The 23096-nt window shown below is 42.6% G+C and overlaps 2 protein-coding genes across 2 annotated transcripts; one reads left to right on the top strand and one right to left on the bottom strand.

Annotated features, from left to right (window-relative positions):
• Positions 1 to 1488: 1488 nt before the first annotated feature.
• LOC311106517 (V-type proton ATPase subunit D-like) lies at positions 1489 to 16095 on the bottom strand. The gene is made up of 9 exons (XM_084148869.1): positions 15863 to 16095; positions 8005 to 8122; positions 5317 to 5396; positions 5148 to 5215; positions 3785 to 3829; positions 3392 to 3495; positions 3035 to 3101; positions 2851 to 2929; positions 1489 to 2253 (listed from the first exon to the last, which is right to left on the bottom strand). The coding sequence occupies exons 1-9, from the start codon at positions 15901 to 15903 to the stop codon at positions 2109 to 2111; spliced, it is 747 nt and encodes a 248-aa protein (XP_084004995.1). The 5' UTR covers positions 15904 to 16095; the 3' UTR covers positions 1489 to 2108.
• Positions 16096 to 16148: 53 nt separating this feature from the next.
• On the top strand, positions 16149 to 23047 carry LOC311106519 (eukaryotic translation initiation factor 2 subunit 1-like). The gene is made up of 8 exons (XM_084148871.1): positions 16149 to 16277; positions 18505 to 18747; positions 18933 to 19012; positions 19424 to 19570; positions 20096 to 20219; positions 20823 to 20920; positions 21080 to 21223; positions 21593 to 23047. The coding sequence occupies exons 2-8, from the start codon at positions 18507 to 18509 to the stop codon at positions 21710 to 21712; spliced, it is 954 nt and encodes a 317-aa protein (XP_084004997.1). The 5' UTR covers positions 16149 to 16277; positions 18505 to 18506; the 3' UTR covers positions 21713 to 23047.
• The last annotated feature ends 49 nt before the right edge of the window (positions 23048 to 23096 follow it).

The raw sequence follows: 23096 nt of genomic DNA, 5'->3' as shown, positions 1-23096 counted from the left end.
GACAATGATCGCTGAGGCCACCGTTAGACCATCGTGGAGCCTTGCTGACACAAAATAGAGGGCCCGTGCCTTCTCTGACCGAAAGGGTGACTTGTCCTTTAACGAGCCTTCTTATGGAAGGTGGACTTTACTACATTTGCAGGGATGGATACTTTCTTATATATGTTTGTTCTGTCTGTGTTTATCTTTGTGAATGTTATTTTGGGTTTTTGTCAATGTTGTCAACATTCCAGATTCCAGTAGCCTATGCAAAGACATTTATCCAAAACTGTAGAAAACATATTTTCATTTCATTCCAATCTCAATAGTTATTTATGATTGTAAAATGTGTATTTTTAGAAGAGATGGTAAACAAATGTGGTTTACCATTACCTCAGACCCCAATGTAATGTATGGTGTGTTTGTGTGTGGTATAGAAGACAATGCAATGCACAGGAACACTATCTCTCAATGGAGGACCAAATTGCTACTGGGGAACTATGTAACTTTCTCCTAGAAGTGAGAACCAAAGAGGAAGCCGTTGTATTCTAAATATGGTAAGGAACTTGCTGTGTATCAACGATTAGTATTATGTTGTGATATCTTGAGCTGCTGCGCTTGTACCTCACAGACCTCAAGAATCATTAATCATCAGTAAAGATCACCTTCATATATATTGTAGAGTCCGTGTATCTTGGGGCTTGATTAAATCATTATCGCCGAAGATCAGCGCTTTGACGTGCTTGAAGTTGAAAGGTAATTTCCAAATGAGCCGACATATGCAGCGTTTACTGTGAGTGCAGTCTCCGCAAACATGGGAACGTTGCCTTTCTATTTCAATCGCACTATAGCGCTGAACTTCGGTGTTACAGATTGAATCACGCGCCTAGTTGTTTGTCTGACCACAGACACTAACAGTGTGAACAATTAGGAGCTTTAGCCTACATCAACATATCAATTCATCTGACAAACCTGTTGAGCACTGTTTCATAATGGTGGACATTAAAGTTACAGGAATCCTAGTTTAGCAAGTAAATGTATGCTTTTGGAATATACTTCATAAATATTCATTGTGTATGAGTGTATGCCGAGTTATCAAAACATTTAAGTAAGAAAAAGAATGAGTGCATATAAATTAACATTAATTTAACAGTTCCTTGACAACCTAATACAGCGTGTTACATTTAGTGCTTCAATGCAAAATGGCTGCCATTTCACACACAGGTGTGCCCTAGATAAATGTAGGAGGTAGTCTCAGGCAGCCATTACTTAGTTCGTTTCCAGCACAGCTTTGTCAACATACATCAGCTGGTCTTTTTTACACTAATAGGTCTTTTGAACAATCAAATCAGCTCTGAAAAAGACCTGATGTGATTGGTCAAAAGTCTAATTAGTGGGAATAAGATCAGAATTGGGCTGCCTGTGTAAACGCAGTCCGATGCACAAATTATGGCTAAAACATATAAAACTAATCTGAGAGAGTAATAGAACCACAAAACGACACTTGAGGAATATTTAGTTCTTTATTTGGATGAAGTGTTGACACAGGTGGAGTTGTACACCAGCTGGTTACAGGGGGTCAGCTACCTACATGTTAGCCATCCTCGGTCAATGCCATAGAAATAGAATGTAGTTCTATGTTCAATACACGCCCACTGACATGGAAGGGACTAGCCTCCACAACACTCACACTTCAGAGGAAAAGGACCACCCTGTTATAAATGTACAGAATGACGGCATGCATTGACTTGAGTGTTCTGGTGAAACCGTAAACTTTACATCTATGTCCTCACCCAATCAGATGGAATGTTCAATACAGTTCACATAAGTAAACCATGACACTTTACTAATATATATATATTTGCTTCTTTAAGTATTCAAAAGATAACTGTCCGATTCAACAATGTCAACACACTAGTGAACTGATGTGATTGCGGTTAGCAGCAAAGTTCTGACTTTAAAAGTTTAAACCACTCAGTTCTATACAGGGATACATCTGGGACACATCCCCAATACTGAAAACGACATAAAACATCACCGGTGTACACAAAAAAAACTAAACAATTTTTTTGGGGGGGGAACAAGACAACATCAATAAATAGGATGACGGTAACGGGAATGACAGCATGTCACTCAAACAGCAGGTCCTCGTCGGTTTCCTCCATCAGCATGTTGGACGGCTCAGTGATGGGACCCAGCTTGGCCAGACGGGCGGCGATCTCCTTCTCAGTCCTCTCCCTCATCTGTTTCTTCTTCTCCTGGATCTTCTTCAGCCTGAGGAGGTGGAGTTAGTTAGAGGACTCAACTTGGATAGAACCCGTTTCAGCATGGACACTGAGGGCTTCCACCATTTAAAAGGAGTCAACTAGGTGGGGATTCCGATTGGTTGGGAGAGATCAGCCAATGATCAGAGCATTGCCTTCTTTAAATAATGTGCTATGGTTTGTAATATGGCTTTAAACTACTATGTCACCGCCATCTAGTGGCTACAATAAATTACTACATTAGGTTCAGGACTCCAGCACTGCAGGTGGCAGTAAATCACCAGTATAGCTTGACACTTTTTTCAAACACAAAAGGAGAAAATTGACCACTTTAAAACGGAGATAGCCTCAATTGCGCTGCCCATACGGTCACAGGTGCCAAAATGGCACAGATACAAAGATGAGACCTCTTTCCATCTCTATGGACACACCATAGAAACTGAATTAGAACCCTTTGTATCTCTATGAGATACAGACAGTGATACTCAGGTAAGATGGGGGTTGAGACAAGGATATGGAGTTGAGGATGAGGAGTTTGAGGGGCAAAAAAAATTGAAAGGGAGATGGACAGAGGTGAGGAGAGGGGGGGTCTGGAATTGTAACTTACCTGTAGAACTCCTCTCGTTCCCTCTCATCCAGCTCTGTGATGATGTAGCTGAGGGTACGCTCAATGCGGGGGATGATTACTGTGGACAGTTCAAATCACATTTCAATAATCTCGCTCTCTTCCTACAGCCATTATTGATACATGGTGCAGGCTTTGTTATTGTGCCAAAGCAGGGCGGACTCACCATGCTCGATGGCATTCACACGGCGGTTGGTGATCTTGATGGCTTGATCCAGTGTGACAAAGGAAGTCTGTCGATCAAATAGTGAGACCATGACACTTTGTTGTTTAGTCAGACAAACATTGCATGTTTTACCACAGTCTTGCAACAGACTCACTCCCTGGGGTGATGGTATTTAGGGCACGCAACAGAAAATGTTTTAAAATGTTTTTTTTGCAATGGGAAAATGAAAATAAGCTTTTCTTATTGGCCAGGGCCTAGTAATCCCTTCCTGTTTCATTCCATTTTATTCCATCTGGCACCTAATGAACATTACCCAGAAGTAACGGTAACACCTTGGTGACAGAGAGCGCCCCCTACCTGTAAGGAGGCCAACTCCACTAGCAGCTCCACTGCTTTAGCATAGTTCCTCTTCAGCCTGGAGAGCTGCTCTCCTCCCCTGGCCAGACCAGTCAGCTCATAACCTAACAAGGAGAGGATGGAAGGAAGCAAATAACACAGTGAGCAGTGACACAAACACACGACATGTTCAATAGCAGGGCATAGATGAAGCTTCCTTTAACCTGTTAAAAAAATAGTAAAATAAATAGTAATTTGCCCATAAATGCAGCAATGCCAAAACTTGAGATGATATAATATGATAATAAATTGCCATTTAGATGTTTTTACTCAAAAAGACTCACAGTCATGCGTTCATACAAGTGCCATGCTCTACCAACTGAGCAATACAGGACCAGATCAAATATGACTTACTGTCCCCTCCTTCTTGGTAGAGCTCAAACACAGGTAAAGTGACACCTGTGAGGGAGAGGAGAATCACACAGGTCAGACATTTAGGAGAGACATGCTGTTGTTCTAAAAAGAGAAAGAGATAATAATAATAATATGCCATTTAGCAGACACTTTTATCCAAAGCGACTTACAGTCATGTGTGCATACATTTTTACGTATGGGTGGTCCCGGGGATCGAACCCACTACCATGGCGTTACAAGCGCCGTGCTCTACCAGCTGAGATCAGAGGTTCTAACCTGTGTGTGTGTGTTAGGGGTGTGAACGTTTAAACGAAATTGGGATCCTTAACATTAAGAAAAATCCCTAACCGAAAAACCGTTAAAAAAAAAATAAAAAAATTGAAAATCACAGTGCAGATATCACAAAATATTATTTTCTGTGTTATAGCCTAACTAGACGATAGGCTATAAAGGGCCTGGGCAAAGCTGTGTAATTTAAAGGTAGACTCAGCGATATGAAGTAGATGCAGAAAGAAAACAGCATAATGGGTCAATTTCCGCAAACAACTAAGAGCGTTGAAGTGCGAGGCTCAACTTCTCTGCTGTTTTGGTGCCCTGCCTACCATGCTGTGAACAGCCTGAAGCGCACCCATGCAGCACATTCACAGTGTGTGACTGTGGGAATGAAGTGTTGCATCAGACTCATCTCAATGTCCTAGCCTCTTCATTGATGATAGGCTCTGCCTTACTGAAGTTGTGAGACATTGCAAGTCAAGAAATTGTGAGATGCAGCATTCCATTGCGAGATACAGCTTTTTGATTGCCGATAGATGGGTCTGGTGCACGGTTCCGACTGTCTGCCTAGTGGCTGTCCTGCGTGTAATAAGCCCCTCCCCTCTCTCTGTTCCTCCCTCGCTAGCTCGCTATGAAAGATGTGAGTGTTCTCGGAAGTAGGGCAACTACTCAGTCTCCTCTGTTCCAAAAATACTGAATCTTAGGAGTGGATTCCTAGCGGCCAAACAGAAATCTTGACACTCAGAAATGGGAGTGAACGTGCAAGGAGTCAAGGAATCAATTCTTTTGGAGTCGACTCTCCTCCACTACGTTGTCAACAGATGGAAAAATGGCAGAGAAAGACAAGCGACAGCAGAGAAGTCCTGTATGACATTACTTTGAGAAGTTAAATGAGAAAGAAATGCAAACTTTGCGACGTGGAATTGAGATGCAGTAATGTAGTACAGGTGCAATGCTGAACCATCTGACTTTGAAAGGGCCGCACCGTGATACCCAAACCGCTGCTGTTTATTTTCTTTATCCATTTATCACATCCCTAGTGTCTGTGTGTGTGTGTGTGTGTGGTGGTGTGTGTGGCAAAGCTGCTAACCTGCCACGTTGTCCTTCTTTGCACGAACCTTCACCTTGGCCTTGTTAACATTCTGGATGACAGTGGTGCTGTGGGAACATTAGGAGAATGTTATGAGAGAACATTGACTAAACATTAGCAAAACACTGACAAATGGCTAAATAAAGGCATCCAATGCACATCCTCTCACCTGAAGTCGCCAGCAGCGAATTTCGCCTCAGCTAAAGAGAAGGCCGCCTCCCTCATCACTTCCCCCATCAAGGTCTTCGTCTAGAGATCGGGAGAGGAAACAAGAGGACCGAAGTCAATGTGTCATGCCCTGATGACATTAGGATCTGTTATACAAAAAAATACATTTTAAATTTTTACATTTTAGCAGATGCTCTTATCCAGAGCGACTTAACAGTTAGTGAGTGCATACATTTTCATACTGGCCCCCCGTGGGAAACGAACCCACAACCCTGGCGTTGCAAGCGCCATGCTAACCAACTGAGCTACAATTTACTTACAGTACAGTGAGGGAAAAAAGTATTTGATCCCCTGCTGATTTTGTATGTTTTCCTACTGACAAAGACATGATCAGTCTATAATTTTAATGGTAGGTTTATTTGAACAGTGAGAGACAGAATAACAAAAAAAATCCAGAGAAACGCATGTAAAAAATATTATGAATTGATTTGCATTTTAATGAGGGAAATAACTATTTGACCCCTCTGCAAAACATGACTTAGTACTTGGTGGCAAAACCCTTGTTGGCAATCAGAGGTCAGACGTTTCTTGTAGTTGGCCACCAGGTTTGCACACATCTCAGGAGGGATTTTGTCCCACTCCTCTTTGCAGATCTTCTCCAAGTCATTAAGGTTTCGAGCCTGACGTTTGGCAACTCGAACCTTCAGCTCCCTCTACAGATTTTCTATGGGATTAAGGTCTGGAGACTGGCTAGGCCACTCCAGGACCTTAATGTGCTTCTTCTTAAGCCACTCCTTTGTTGCCTTGGCCGTGTGTTTTGGGTCATTGTCATGCTGGAATACCCATCCACGACCCATTTTCAATGCCCTGGCTGAGGGAAGGAGGTTCTCACCCAAGATTTGACGGTACATGGCCCCTCCATCGTCCCTTTGATGCGGTGAAGTTGTCCTGTCCCCTTAGCAGAAAAACACCCCCAAAGCATAATGTTTCCACCTCCATGTTTGACGGTGGGGATGGTGTTCTTGGGGTTATAGGCAGCATTCCTCTTCCTCCAAACACGGCGAGTTGAGTTGATGCCAAAGAGCTCGATTTTGGTCTCATCTGACCACAAAACTTTCACCCAGTTCTCCTCTGAATCATTCAGATGTTCATTGGCAAACTTCAGATGGGCCTGTATATGTGCTTTCTTGAGCAGGGGGACCTTGCGGGCGCTGCAGGATTTCAGTCCTTCACGGCGTAGTGTGTTACCAATTGTTTTCTTGGTGACTATGGTCCCAGCTGCCTTGAGATCATTGACAAGATCCTCCCGTGTAGTTCTGGGCTGATTCCTCACTGTTCTCATGATCATTGCAACCCCACGAGGTGATATCTTGCATGGAGCCCCAGGCCGAGGGAGATTGACAGTTATTTTGTGTTTCTTTCATTTGCGAATAATCGCACCAACTGTTGTCACCTTCTCACCAAGCTGCTTGGCAATGGTCTTGTAGCCCATTCCAGCCTTGTGTAGGTCTACAATCTTGTCCCTGACATCCTTGGAGAGCTCTTTGGTCTTGGCCATGGTGGAGAGTTTAGAATCTGATTGATTGATTGCTTCTGTGGACAGGTGTCTTTTATACAGGTAACAAGCTGAAATTAGGAGCACTCCCTTTAAGAGTGTGCTCCTAATCTCAGCTCGTTACCTGTATAAAAGACACCTGGGAGCCAGAAATCTTTCTGATTGAGAGGGTGTCAAATATTCATTTCCCTCATTAAAAATGCAAATCAATTTATAACATTTTTGACATGCGTTTTTCTGGATTTTTGTTGTTGTTATTCTGTCTCTCACTGTTCAAATAAACCTACCATTAAAATTATAGACTGATCATTCCTTTGTCAGTGGGCAAACGTACAAAATCAGCAGGGATCAAATACTTTTTCCCCTCACTGTATATTACTAAACAAGGAATTAGACAATGTTTTAAACATAGAAATAGAACTACAAGAACAGATATTCCCATTCAAATCAATGGTCGGTGATGGGTGGGCCGGCAGCCATATTGAGTTTACCCTAGCCCTTGATCATGTCTCTCAGTTCCATTTCACATAAGAGTCATTGGACGAAGGCGTCTTCTGCACGGGAGAGTTTTGTTAAGAGCCTCGACGGTCGTTCTGAACATGAACGCGCATCGCTTGCGGTTAAATTGATACACACCTTTATAGGGTTAGTGTTCCCACATGGCAATATCTCCATGTTACAGCATGTGTTTACAGAAGACAGAGGGACAACCTGTAATCATTAGCTATCTAGCTCCGAACACCTGTGCGTAATGGAAGAAGGCCGCCAGAAACGTGTTGTCACTTGAAAAATACTGTCAGCTGCAACTGTGTTAAAACCGTTAAAGAAATGTGTACAGTACATGTATATTTTGCATTTGTGAAATAATTTTGATGTGAAGGGCTTTATATTTCTAGAACTGTATCGCAATTGAGACCCAATTCACAATTAGATGGAGTATTTGGCTGTCAGAGTCAGCGTACCTCTGAAAATAACATAAGGTAATCGAACCTTAAGGAGTAACGGCAGGCTCCTTAAGAGTACATCTAAACGTTACACATTAGAGCAACATCAAATGTCCGGTCCAAAGGTCTGACAGGCTTTTTCCCACTCAAAATATTTTTGTTTCTATAGTTTTAACCCCCCTTGAATTACCTCAATGATCTTGCGGAGGATCTGACGGAAGCGCATGGAGAGAGCATCAGCCTTCTTCTTCAGCAGGTTCCTGCCAGTCTGGGCCCCCTTCAGACGGGCCTTCATGATGGTCTGAGCCCTTCACAGGTGTCAGATAGAGGAAACATGAAAATTCTGATTTGAATCATAGTAAGTAGGCCACAGTAGTTTGACATGGGATAATCTGTGGAAAATCTGTTTTGGGGAAAGTGCAGTAGTCCCATAGACTATATGTAAGGCACATAAAAAGCTCTCGGTGCGGTTTGGAAATGATGGCCAGTCATCACGACAGGGGGACATGTCCTATTTTAGATGTTCATCATAAAAATGGCAAAGGATTACAATGATTGACAATGCAAAACTCCCCAAAATAACCAATACCTTTGCAAATTGATGCAAAAAAAATGCAAAGGTTTCGTTTTTCATAATTAATTAAAGGCCTCACAATTGGCTGCACTCAACTAGCTAGCTAACAACTAGTTAACAACTGGCTTAGATTATTGATCTGTCATTGTGCCCATTTAATTATTTGAATGCATGATTTCAAATTGGGCTCTGCCTAACAACTAGCTAGACCAGGGATGGGCAACTTTGATATGAGTGGGGGCCACAAAATTCTGAACTCATCATGAGGGGTTATCTGAGTGAGACTGACTAACAAAATCAAATGGGGGCCCCTTGGACGGTAATTCGACCTACTAAACCATATACAGGAGATAGCCCTATTTGGTAAAAGACCAAGTCCATATTATGGCAAGAACAGCTCAAATAAGCAAAGAGAAACGACAGTCCATCATTACTTTAAGACATGAAGGTCAGTCAATACGGAACATTTCAAGAACTTTGCAGTCGCAAAAACCATCAAGCGCTATGATGAAACTGGCTCTCATGAGGACCACCATAGGAATGGAAGACCCAGAGTTACCTCTGCTGCAGAGGATAAGTTCATTAGTTACCAGCCTCAGAAATTGCAGCCCAAATAAATGCTTCACAGAGTTCAAGTCACAGACACATCTCAACATCAACTGTTCAGAGGGGACTGTGTGAATCAGGCCTTCAAGTTCTTGAAATGTTCCGTATTGACCGACCTTCATGTCTTAAAGTAATGATGGACTGTCATTTCTCTTTGCTTATTTGAGCTGTTCTTGGCATAATATGGACTTGGTCTTTTACCAAATAGGGCTATCTTCTGTATACCCCACCTACCTTATCACAACACAACAGATTGTCTCAAACGCATTAACCTCTACGGCAGGGGTGTCAAACTCATTTTAGCTCAGGGGCCACATGGAGGAAAATCTATTCCCAAGTGGGCCGGACCGGAAAAATCATGGTATATATAACTTAAAAACAACAACTTCAGATTGTTTTCTTTGTTTTAATACGATCAACATACAACATAAAGCTGGAGCCTGAGGACAGTGTGTCCAAAATAGTACAAGCACAACATCACTATTAATCATAAAACACGTCAAGTTTATTTGAAAATTCTAAAGAAAAAGAACACACAAACACACAATGCCTCAGTGATTAACAGAACTGTTTCACAGATCACAGAACTATATCAGGGTGTCATTTCTCAGGCAGAAATGTAGATAATAATAATGAAATCCTGTTCCCCAAACAAGTGCAAGAACCACAGAGTCAAGAATAGGTTAAATATACAAATACAATAAAATCTATTAAAAAACAATAGCACATCAACATAAAAACATATAAACATAAAGCTGGAGCCTGAGGACAGTGTCCAAAAGCACAACATCACTATTAATCATAAAACACCTCAAGTTATTTGAAAGTTCTGAGGACAAAGAACACACAAACACACAATGCCTCAGTGATTCACAGAAGTATATCACAGATCACAGAACTATATCAGGGTGTCATTTCTCAGGCAGAAATGTAGATAAAAATTATGAAATCCTGTTCCCCAAACAAGTGCAAGAACCACAGAGTCAAGAATAGGTTAAATATACAAATAAAATAAAATCAATTAAAAACAATAGCACATCAACATAAAAACATATAAACATAAATCTGAAAGCATTGCTCAAACTCCCGTAACAGTCCAGTTATTTTATCTTAGAACCGCTTCATGTCTGCCACATGTTGGGTCGCGCACACATTTTTCAGACAGGGGAAGTGAGCTGCATCACCACCGGCAAGTTGCGTCTCCCACAATGACAGCTTCAACTTGAAAGAATGTATGCTGTCATAATACTGCGTGACAACTTTGTTGCGCCCTTGCAGCTGTTTGTTCAAGTTATTCAGGTGCTCTGTAACATCCACCATAAATGCAAGGTCCGGCATCCATTCTGCGGAATGAAATTCTAACACTGGTTTGCCCTTTTCTTCCATGAACTGTTCAATTTCTTCTCGTAAATCAAAGAAACGCCTCAGCACAGCACCTCGGCTTAACCATCTTACCTCAGTGTGGTATGGCAGGCCATAGATGTGGTCTTTCTCTCTGAGAAGGCTGTCAAACTGACGGTGATTCAGGCTTCTGGATCGGATGAAATTAACAGTTTGGATGACCACCTTCATGACGTTATCCATCTTTAATGACTTGCAACACAAAGCCTCCTGGTGCAAAATACAGTGAAAAGTCAAAAAATCACATCCTCTATTTGCAGATTGCACTTTCTCTCTGAACTTTGTCACAACGCCTGCTTTTTTCCCGATCATTGAGGGCGCACCATCTGTAGCCAGGCTGACAGCGCGGGACCAGTCCACTCCGACCCTGTCCAGCGCGCCGACGAGTGCGGTAAAAATATCAGCTGCTGTCGTTGTATCTGTCATCGGCACCAACTCCACGAACTCCTCGGTGACGATTAATGTGTCATCAACTCCGCGGATGAAAAAATGGCCAGTTGTGCAACATCTGTAATGTCCGTGCTTTCATCAATTGCAACCGAAAACGCAATAAATGACTTTACTTTTTGCTTCAACTGGCTGTCCAAATCCACTGAAAGATCAGAAATCATGTCTGCAACTGTGTTTCTTGTCAGGCTGATATTTGCAAAAGCCTGCTGCTTTTCAGGGCACACAATCTCCGCTGCCTTCATCATGCATGTTTTTACAAATTCACCCTCACTAAATGGTTTTGAAGCCACTGCGATTTCATTAGCAATGAGGTAGCTAGCTTTCACTGCAGCGTCACTGATGTCTCGGCTGTGAGTAAACACAGACTGCTGTTTCTTCAGACCCGCCAACAGTTCATTCACCTTCTCTCATCTCCGCTGTCCTTGAAAGTTGTCATATTTGTCGGCATGAAGACTCACATAGTGGCGACGAAGGTTATATTCTTTCAGCACTGCAACATGCTCTGAACACACCAAACATACAGCTTTCCCATTCAATTCCGTGATTAAATAGGATGACCATTTTTCTTGGAACATTCTGCACTCTGCGTCCACTTTTCTCTTTTTTGACAGAGACATATTGGGGCAATGAAGGTGCCAAAGCACATAATGTTAAAAGTAGAAGCCGTAATAAATATTGCGGGCAAAACAAAGTAGCTCATTGGCTGCACGTGCTTGACCTACTTGCTCTGCCCCGGTATAAACAGTTTGCTTGCTTAACACAATTGCTATTGCGCCATCCAGTGGACGCAATTGGAACAGCAGTTTATTTTATTGAAAAATTGCAGCTCATTTTTACACAAAAAAAAAAAAAATTTTTTTTTTTTAATCATCTCGCGGGCCGGATTAAACCCGTTTGCGGGCCTGATCCGGCCCGCGGGCCGTACGTTTGACACCCCTGCTCTACGGGATCGGTGTCCCGTATACGGGACGGTTGAGCTAACGTGCGCTAATGTGATTAGCATGACTGCTGTAAGTAACAGTAAACTTTCCAGGACATAGACATGTCTTATATGGGCAGAAAGCTTAAATTCTTGTTAATCTAACTGCACTGTCCAATTTACAGTAGCTATTACAGTGAAGAAATACCATGCTCTTGTTTGAGGAGAGTGCACAACAACAAAAAACGTATCATGTCAACTGGTTTGATACATTCAACTCTGAAGGTAAATAACGTCCTTATATTCAATAATCTTGCTCTGATTTGTCATCCTGAGGGTCTCAGAGTTAAAATGTAGCATAGTTTTGTTTGATAAAATAAAATGTTTATATTCAAATGTAGGAACTGGGTTCTACAGTTTGAACCCTTGCCGTCTCTGGCTCCACCCCGCCCGCCATCTAGATGTGTGAAAGTTAGTGTATAAGCTAATGATCCATCATGTATGACATTCCTGGGAGTGTGTAAACTTACATTCTGTATTACCATATCATTTTTGTATGTTCTCTATAGTTATGTACATGAAAATGTATCAGTTGACCAATTAGGCACATTTGGGCAGACTTGATACAAAATAGTCCAGTATTGCAATGCTTGAATGGATCAATCTGAAACTTTGCACACACACTGCTGCCATCTCGTGGCCAAAATCTAAATTGTGCCTAAACTGCAATATTATATTGTGGCCTTTATGTACAGTGGGGGAAAAAAGATTTATACATACATACATACATACATACATACATACATACATACATACAGTGGGGGAAAAAAGTATTTAGTCAGCCACCAATTGTGCAAGTTCTCCCACTTAAAAAGATGAGAGAGGCCTGTAATTTTCATCATAGGTACACTTCAACTATGACAGACAAATTGAGGAGAAAGAAATCAAGAAAATCACATTGTAGGATTTTTAATGAATTTATTTGCAAATTATGGTGGAAAATAGGTATTTGGTCACCTACAAACAAGCAAGATTTCTGGCTCTCACAGACCTGTAACTTCTTTAAGAGGCTCCTCTGTCCTCCACTCGTTACCTGTATTAATGGCACCTGTTTGAACTTATCATCAGTATAAAAGACACCTGTCCACAACCTCAAACAGTCACACTCCAAACGCCACTATGGCCAAGACCAAAGAGCTGTCAAAGGATACCAGAAACAAAATTGTAGACCTGTACCAGGCTGGGAAGACTGAATCTGCAATAGGTAAGCAGCTTGGTTTGAAGAAATCAACTGTGGGAGCAATTATTAGGAAATGGAAGACATACAAGACCACTGATAATCTCCCTCGATCTGGGGCTCCATGCAAGATCTCACCCCGTGGGGTCAAAATGATCACAAGAACGGTGAGCAAAAATCCCAGAACCACACAGGGGGACCTAGTGAATGACCTGCAGAGAGCTGGGACCAAAGTAACAAAGCCTACCATCAGTAACACACTACGCCGCCAGGGACTCAAAGCCAGACGTGTCCCCCTGCTTAAGCCAGTACATGTCCAGGCCCATCTGAAGTTTGCTAGAGTGCATTTGGATGATCCAGAAGAGGATTGGGAGAATGTCATATGGTCAGATGAAACCAAAATAGAACTTTTTGGTAAAAACTCAACTCGTCGTGTTTGGAGGACAAAGAATGCTGAGTTGCACCCAAAGAACACCATACCTACTGTGAAGCATGGGGGTGGAAACATCATGCTTTGGGGCTGTTTTTCTGCAAAGGGACCAGGACGACTGATCCGTGTAAAGGAAAGAATGAATGGGGCCATGTATCGTGAGATTTTGAGTGAAAACCTCCCTCCATCAGCAAGGGTATTGAAGATGAAACGTGGCTTGGTCTTTCAGCATGACAATGATCCCAAACACACCGCCCGGGCAACGAAGGAGTGGCTTCGTAAGAAGCATTTCAAGGTCCTGGAGTGGCCTAGCCAGTCTCCAGATCTCAACCCCATAGAAAATCTTTGGAGGGAGTTGAAAGTCCGTGTTGCCCAGCGACAGCCCCAAAACATCACTGCTCTAGAGGAGATCTGCATGGAGGAATGGGCCAAAATACCAGCAACAGTGTGTGAAAACCTTGTGAAGACTTACAGAAAACGTTTGACCTGTGTCATTGCCAACAAAGGGTATATAACAAAGTATTGAGAAAGTTTTGTTATTGACCAAATACTTATTTTCCTCCATAATTTGCAAATAAATTCATTAAAAATCCTACAATGTGATTTTCTGGAGAAAAAAAATCTCATTTTGTCTGTCATAGTTGGCATGTACCTATTATGAAAATTACAGGCCTCTCTCATCTTTTTAAGTGGGAGAACTTGCACAATTGGTGGCTGACTAAATACTTTTTCCCCCCACTGTACTTATTTCCCTCATTAAAATGCAAATCAATTTATAACATTTTTGACATGCATTTTTCTGAATTTCTTTGTTGTTATTCTGTCTCTCACTGTTCAAATAAACCTACCATTAAAATTATAGACTGATCATTTCTTTGTCAGTGGGCAAACGTACAAAATCAGCAGGGGATCAAATACTTTTTTCCCTCGTATGTATGTACGTGTGTGTGAGATATATATATATATATATATTTATGTGTGTTTGTGTATGTGTATATATATATATACACATACATACACATAAATATATACATACATACACATAAATATATACATACATACATACACACACTACATGACCAAAAGTATGTGGACACCTGCTTGTCGAACATCTCATTCCAAAATCATGGGCATTAATGTAGAGTTGGTCCCCCCTTTGCTGCTATAACAGCCTCCACTCTTCTGGGAAGGCTTTCCATTAGGTGTTGTAACATTGCTGCGGGGACTTGCTTTCATTCAGCCACAAGAGCACTAGTGAGTTCGGGCATTGGCAGCGGGGAGCTTTATACCACTCCAGCCGATGTTTGCCATTGCGCATGGTGATCTTAGGCTTGTGTGCGGCTGCTCGGCCATGTTAACCCATTTCATGAAGCTCCCAATGAACAGTTATTGTGCTGACGTTGCTTCCAGAGGCAGTTTGGAACTCGGTAGTGAGTGTTGGAGCTGAGGAAAAACGATTTTTACGCGCTAACACAATTACTTCAAACTGAAGCTGGAAAGACTGCAAATTAGCTGCGTTTCGTTGTACCTTTTTTCATGGAAATTTTTTTTTGTATTTATCCATACAATTTATGGCAGCTTATTCATTATTTCGACCGGCTGAGAAACGCTGCCTGTGTCTCGTCCCAACTCATTCAATACTATGGGACAGCAGATAAAATGTGAATATTGAAACAATGTTGCAAATGTCGGTGAGACAGACAGCAAGGTTTATACAAATCTCCACTGTTGAAAACTAAATGTTAGTCTAAAAGAAATGTGAGATAATGTTTACATGCTTTTTATAGTGGAGATCAAGTTTATAAAGTACCTGGCAGGGCTGATGAGACAGTGGATTGCACAGTCAGATAGAACAGAGTAAATAGGCATTTTAATGTCATAGATTTTGCTGGCGGTAACTTGTGGAATAGACACCGGCTGGAATGCAGTTTTAACCAATCACCATTCAGGATTAGACCCACCCCTTGTATAATTCACAATAACAACACTTACAGTTGACCGGGGCAGCTCTAGCAGGGAAGAAATGTGACTTGTTGGACAGGTGGCATCGTATGACAGTGCCACGTTGAAAGTCACTGAGCTATTCAGTAAGGCCATTCTACTGTCAATGTTTGTCTATGGAGATTGCATGTCTGTGTGCTCGATTTTATACACCTGTCAGCAACAGGTGTGGCTGAAATTGCCGAATCCACTAATTTGAAGGGGTGTCCACATACTTTTGTATATATAGTGTTTTTTTGTTGATCCGGGAGCCTTCAAAAGTGGGGTGGCCCGTGGGCCGCCAGTTGCCCATCCCTGAGCTAGAAGGCCATGTAGATTCATAACAAATTGGGGAGCATACACTCGCAAACCTAGCTAGACAGCAAGGACTAGTTAGAAATGTCAATCTATGCTCAAACATGCTAACTAGCTAAGCTAGCTAGCTACTTACATTCTAGAGGGGAATACGTCGATCCTCTCTTTTCCTGACATCTTGTTCAGCTGCAAACAGTCTTCTGTACTTCAATTCCGTCTGGATGACGAGACGGCTAACATATATTTCTAATAATAAGATAAGTTATTGCACAATTTGTATTACACCTTGAGGATGACAGATTTGTAACCGATGTCGTGATCTTATTCTAGTGCGAAAAGACATCAGCTGGTTAGTAGTCATGTGACTGTGTTGTTACCTGCTATTGCGCTTGCGCATGTCAACCCAGGCGCTTTCTCTTCCGGGTGGAAAAATGAGCGTACCGATTAATTTGAAGTTGTAGCAATCGGGCACAATTCGCAGGCTACGTTATTGAAGAAAACAATGTAATACAGGACATTCCACCGCATTGTTCTGTAACAATACGATACAGGTGAGACGTCTACTCGAGTCACCGCGAACAAATCAGCTTTTTGCCGGGATTGTGAAGAGTTAATTGGCAAGTTAGGCGCATGTGCGAGTTAATGTAATAATGTTAATAGGTTAGCTGGGTGGCACTTTTGTGTGGTCAATGTTGACGTCTAGAGATTTGAACAAATTGAAGGGGAGGAGTTTTTTGGACATGGAGGTATGGTCAGGTAACGCTAGATTGAAATATCAGAACAAAATGTCATCTCACAGTCATGGAACTATCCTTGTAGCGTACTAAACTCCATGGTGAAGGAAGTTTATTATGAACTTGTGGAATGTAGCTCCGACGACATTGATTCGTCCAAAGTCAATTTTATTAAACCTTTTTTTAAATCAGGGAGGCATATTGAGACCAATGTCTCTTTTACAGAGGAGCCCTGCATTACATCATTTACAGAAAATACACACAATATAAATATACTTAACAAAAATATAACGGATGAATCCCAGTTTCATGAGCAGGAATAAAAGATCCCAGAAATGTTCCATATGCACAAAAAGCTTATTTCAAATGTTGTACACAAATGTGTTTACATCCCTGTTAGTGAGCATTTCTCCTTTGCCAAGATAATCCATCCACCTGACAGGTGTGGCATATTAAGAAGCTGACTAAACAGCATGATCATTACACAGGTGCACCTTGTGCTGGGGACAATAAAAGGCCACTCTAAAATGTGCAGTTTTGTCACATATCCCAATGCCACAGATGTCTCAAGTTTTGAGGGAGCGTGCAATTGGACTGCAGGAATGGCCACCAGAGCTGTTGAATATTCATTTCTCTACCATAAGCCACCTCCAACGTCGTTTTAGAGAATTTGGCAGTACATCCAACCGGCCTCACAACTGCAGACCACGTGTAACCACTCCAGCCCAGGACCTCAACATCCGGCTTCTTCACCTGCGGGATCGTCTGAGACCAGCCACCCGGACAGCTGATAAAACTGTGGGTTTGCACAACCGAATAATTTCTGCACAAATTGTCAGAAACCGTCTCAGGGAAGCTCATCTGCGTGCTCGTCGTCCTCACCAGGGTCTTGACCTGACTGCAGTTCGGCGTCGTAACCGACTTCATAGGGCAAATGCTCACATTCGATGGCCATTGGCACGCTGGAGAAGTGTGCTCTTTACGGATGAATCCCAGTTTCAGCATGTATGGCGTCGTGTGGGCGAGCGGTTTGCAGATGTCAACGTTGTGAACATGCCCCATGGTGGAGGTGGGGTTATGGTATGGGTAGATATAAGCTACGGACAATGAACACAATTGCATTTTATCAATGGCAATTTGAATGCATAGAGATGGCGTGACGAGATCCTGAGGCCCATTGACGTGCCATTCATCCGCCGCCATCACCTCATGTTTCAGCATGATGATTATGCACAGCCCCTTGTCGCAAGGATCAGGAACTGAAAATGTCCCAGTTCTTCCATGGCCTGCATACTCAGACATGTGATCTATTGAGCATGTTTGGGATGCTCTGGATTGACGTGTACGAGAGCGTGTTCCAGTTCCCACCAATATCCAGCAACTTCGCACAGCCATTGAGGAGTGGGACAACATTCCACAGGCCACAATCAACAGCCTGATCAACTCTATGCGAAGGAGATGTCACACCAGATACTGACTGGTTTTCTGATCCACACCCCTACCTTTTTTGGTTGAGTGAATGCCAAGAGTGGGCAAAGCTTTCACCAAGGCAAAGGGTGTATACTTTTAAGAATCTTAAATATAAAATATATTTTGATTTGTTTAACACTTTTTGGTTACTACATGATTCCATGTGTGTTATTTCATAGTTTTGATGTCTTCACTATTATTCTACAATGTAGAAAATAGTAAAAATAAAGAAAAACCCTTGAATTAGTAGGTGTGTCCAAACTTTTGACTGGGACTGTACTTCCAAGACTAAAGATCAGACTGATGAGACATTTTTACACTTTTACTGTAACCAATAATTATTGTAATTATAATTTGTAAATAATGAGAATGTAGCTATTCCATGTATTGTCCTATCTGATGTGACTGTCCAACCAAATGTACATCCCATTGACCTTTTATTCAGTTGCGCTCTACTAGAGTTTCATCAAAGCCAGTTTAAAACCCATTGTAAGTCAATGGAATAGCATATCTCAACATTTAAAATGTCTCTGGTTTCATTATATTGACCTCTATGCTATTGTTTCCCTCCCAGCAATGCCGAACCTTAGCTGTAGGTTCTACCAGCATCGGTTCCCTGAGGTGGAGGATGTTGTGATGGTGAACGTGCGCTCCATCGCCGAGATGGGCGCCTACGTCAGCCTGCTGGAGTACAACAACATTGAGGGCATGATCCTGCTGAGCGAGTTGTCGCGCCGACGTATCCGCTCCATCAACAAGCTCATTAGGATCGGTCGCAATGAGTGTGTGGTGGTCATCCGAGTGGACAAAGAGAAGGGTGAGGTGGGGTTTGAGTGGGTCTGGTCGGTGAAATAAAGATTGTGTGTTTTAGCCGAGTTTGATTGTGTCCAGTGAAAGGAAGACCACCTGTGTGTGTGTGTGTGTGTGTGTACACATCTTGTGTTAATTTCGGTAAGTCAAAAACATATTCTCTGATATTTGTCGATCGTCAACTCTCCGCAGGGTACATTGATTTATCAAAGAGAAGAGTTTCGCCAGAGGAGGCTATCAAATGTGAAGACAAATTCACCAAATCTAAAACCGTAAGTCAGGTTCACCATCAGCACTCTGCCACATGCCGGAGGATGCTGTAATGTACAAACTCTATTTATCACACCGATGTCATAAACTCTCACGATTGTGTAGCCTGGTCCCAGATCAGTTTGTGCAGTATAGCCTACTCCTGGTTAGGATAACAATGACCATAGGAGTCGGCAAGATGGCACAAACAGGGCCCCTATTCATAGCGTCTCAGAGTAGGAATGCTGATATAGGATCAGTTTAGCCTTTTAAATCATAATGAATGGACAGGGGGCACCTGTTCCTAGATCGGCACTCCTACTCTGAGTCGCTTTATGAAATCGGGCCTAGATCTGGGACCAGGCTAACATTTTGTGAGTATTAACCGCTTGACCAGAGGTGACATGGAGTGTAAATGTTTTATGGCGTGGCAGGTGTACAGTATTCTTCGGCATGTGGCTGACGTGCTGGAGTACACTAAGGACCAGCAGCTGGAGAGTCTGTTCACACGCACGGCCTGGGTGTTTGACGAGAAGTACAAGCGTCCGGGGTTCGGCGCCTACGACATCTTCAAACAGGCTGTATCGGGACTCTTCCTATAACCTTTTCACATGACTGAGCCAAACCAAGCTGTACTAGGCTGGTCTGGTTACACATCCACCATAGTAGCTGGAGCCGTGCTAGGAAGGACAACGTGGACAGAGAACATGGTAGCCAGCAGAGTATGGCTTTGGATCAGCCCTGGAGTGGGAATCAGACAATGAGGTTTATAATGAGACTAAGAACTGTCATTCTTAGGGTGCGTTCGTAAATTCACTTTGGCCCTCTATTTCCGATTTCAGAACACGCTCGTCTGAGTGTGCCAGAGCGCAGAATAACTGATGAATTTACGAACACTCAACACCCGTTGAATATGTCCGGTGTTGGCAAAAAAGGCGTAATTAAATTGTTGCCAACAGTCAATCACCAACGCTCTGGATAACATAAAGACAGCCTAACCAGCTCTGCAAGGACGAGTAAAATGGTCAGTGAGCTGTTCTCTCATTTGTGTCTGGAAGTAGCTAGCCATCTCCTCATATCATCTAGTCAGATATACATGCCCAAAGTGTTTTATATTTCCCAGAGACCCTGCCATTCTGGATGGGCTGGACCTGACAGAGGAGGAGAGGGCCGTGCTCATAGACAACATCAACAGGCCACTCACTCCACAGGCGGTCAAAATCAGAGCAGGTCAGAGACTACCGCACAATCAACATTAAGATACACTGCACACACGTTACAGAGGATCAGAGGGGGAAGGCCTGTACATGGCATGGATCCTTTTTTTAAGTAAAGGAGGCCTGTACATGGCAGGATCCTGTTTTTAAGTGAAGATGAAGGCCTGTACATGGCATGGAACATGTTTTTTAAGGAAAGGAGGCCTGTACATGGCATGGATCCTTTTTCTAAGTAAAGAAGGAGGCCTGTACATTGCAGAGATAATACTTAAGTGAACTATAAAAATATTCACAGAGGTAAAAGCAGATAAGCATATTTAGGTTGCAGGAGGACGCATACTGCAACGTGTTTCAACCAAACAGGGCTTCTTCAGGCAGCGCTCATTCCCTACCTGAGGAAGCCCTGTTGGGTCTGTATTTCCATATTTGATGTGTGTAGTTAAATGTTTAAAATAACATTTACTACACAAATATGGAAGTTGGAGTGATGTGCTACACGATTTACATTGATTTGTTCTCCAGAGTGGCATGTTGAACTCGTCTGAAGTGTTGAATTGGAAACATGGAGGCTTGACGCTGTATTTATTTTAATACATTTGAACCATCATTCTTGCAGACATTGAGGTGGCATGCTATGGGTATGAGGGCATCAACGCAGTGAAAGATGCCCTGAGGGCGGGGCTTAGCTGCTCGACAGAAGCCATGCCCATTAAGGTAGTTTGCATCAAGGAGCTCTCATAACCTATTAGGCATGGCTGCGCCCGTGTCAATCCCATAGAAGTATAATCTATTCCATTCGCCATTCTATTTCTATGGTCGACCCCAACTTTCTTGACGGTGTTCATTGACCGCTCAAGTGCTTTCTCCTTCTAGATTAATCTGATAGCGCCACCACGCTACGTGATGACCACGACCACTCTGGAGCGCACCGAGGGCCTGTCGGTCCTCAACCAGGCCATGGCGGCCATCAAGGAGAGGATCGAGAGGAAGAGGGGCGTCTTTAACATCCAGATGGAGGTGAGACTGAGGATACCGTTACAGTAGATGGTTGGCTGGGAAAACGATGGAGAGATGGGTGATCTGTTTGCCAGTAGTGCGAGGGAATGCCATAGTACATGTGAAAGAGTGGCGGAAGGTGGTTTCTCTCTCTGAGGCCACTTCACATGAGGTGAATGTGTCATGTCCAACTATGTAAATAAAATACACTGAACTTTTGTACCATCTTTTCTAACTAGCACCGATTTTGCAGTTAGCGGCTATTTTAAGGTTTTTACCTGCAATTACAGATGGTTGTTTTACCGACCTTAAACACTGAATATAAGTGGCTCTGGATAAGAGCATCTGCTAAATATGGTATAATGTTCATTATTCCCACCTCAAGCGAAGGTGGTGACGGACACCGACGAGACAGAGCTGGCCCGTCAGCTGGAAAGGCTAGAGCGGGAAAACGCTGAGGTGGATGGAGATGACGAGGACGGAGAGATAGAGGCTAAAGCAGAGGACTAGTCCGTCAGCCCTGAAAGAAGGGATGTTGGGAAGAAAACAGAGCAGGCTGGACAGACCTGCCATGGTCACACTGTCCAAAAGATGTGTAACTCTCATATTACAAAAATAGGTATTCAATGGCAAATGTCCCTAACTGTCAATTTAGAGGGGTTTCTCGGAAGATGGAAACATGTATCACTAACCACTCGAGTCTAGAAATGGACAGAAGGAAATGTTTAAACGCAAACGATAAGCCAAACTACACCAGTAAGTAACCATTTTACAGTGTTGATACTGTAATCAATTATACCCATATATGCAGCAAACTGTTTACAAGCATTGGCCGTTTACTTTCTTCTTGCTGAAGAGCCCCAGTGTCTTCAGTATCCATGGCGATGTGTGTAGAGGGAAGAGGTATAGGCTGTTGTGTGTCGGTTTGGGTGACACGTGCTCTTCCAGTACTATGGACTTTGCTCGTGTAGCTCACATGACATCAATAAAGTTCTGGAAGTTTTGAGCAATGATTTTATTGTTGGTAACTATGTGGAGTTTGGTATCAATTGCTAGCCTGGGTACCAGTCTGTTTAGCGAACATTCCACTCCTTTTATTCCCTGTCATTTGTTTAGCATGAGAAGGAGTGGGATGATAACTGAACAGACTGGTACCCAGATTGTGTATTGTGTAGAATAGGGAATCACATTCACATTATATTGCATCAAATTGAACAAGCCCCTAGATTACTTTGACGGCAATCTTAAAGTGCTTCTACCATGTCTCCATTGCACACAGTGGTTTGTTATACTGTTGGGATCTATTTTCTTATAATTAGATGTGATGCCTAGCTTAAAAAGAATATATTAATGATTAAACATAATAGGTTTGTGCTGTACTGATATAGATTGTTTAACATAAGCTGTGATTAATGTGAGGAACCGTTAGGGGGTAGGCTGAGATAGACTTGTGACACAGACACACACTGCCTCTTTGTTAAACCGCTCAAGGACATGTGTACTGCAACAATGAAGAAGAGGAAACTATGTCTGAGGGTTGCTGACTCTTGAGACAAGTTGCAAAAAACAACTAATGCCCGGCAACAGTGAAGCACCAAGGGTCTGGGACCAGCCTGTGCGCCAACGATAGGCTGAGTAAGTTTAAACCACGCTCAGCCTCTACTCTGACAGGCCCGCTTTGAACAGGAACTATCTCTGTCAGAGTATTAAAATAATAACTTTGGGTTGGGACAGTTAGTTCTCTGTTTTGCCCTGCGAGGTGTTACAGTGAACCCGTATAGACGAAAATTGCATTTACCATTTATTCGCTTGACTAATTATATTAATAAAAAAGCTGAGAATATATTCAGTGACTTAGTGTTAAATTCTGTTCTGATACCAGATTCAAATTACG

Source organism: Coregonus lavaretus (assembly GCF_964263955.1).
Source record: "Coregonus lavaretus genome assembly, chromosome: 31".
NCBI lineage: Eukaryota > Metazoa > Chordata > Actinopteri > Salmoniformes > Salmonidae > Coregonus > Coregonus lavaretus.
This window is presented reverse-complemented; position numbering and strand designations above follow the sequence as displayed.

Coding starts and splice junctions, on each gene's coding strand:
- LOC311106519 (XM_084148871.1), top strand. CDS start 18,507: ATGCCGAACCTTAGCTGTAGGTTCTACCAGCATCGGTTCCCTGAGGTG. Junction 19,571..20,095: donor ACGACATCTTCAAACAGGCT/GTATCGGGACTC, acceptor ACATGCCCAAAG/TGTTTTATATTTCCCAGAGA. Junction 20,220..20,822: donor GGCGGTCAAAATCAGAGCAG/GTCAGAGACTAC, acceptor TCATTCTTGCAG/ACATTGAGGTGGCATGCTAT.
- LOC311106517 (XM_084148869.1), bottom strand. CDS start 15,903: ATGTCAGGAAAAGAGAGGATCGACGTATTCCCCTCTAGAAT. Junction 5,397..8,004: donor TCCTCCGCAAGATCATTGAG/GTAATTCAAGGG, acceptor CCCGATCTCTAG/ACGAAGACCTTGATGGGGGA. Junction 2,930..3,034: donor TGTGAATGCCATCGAGCATG/GTGAGTCCGCCC, acceptor AACTGTCCACAG/TAATCATCCCCCGCATTGAG.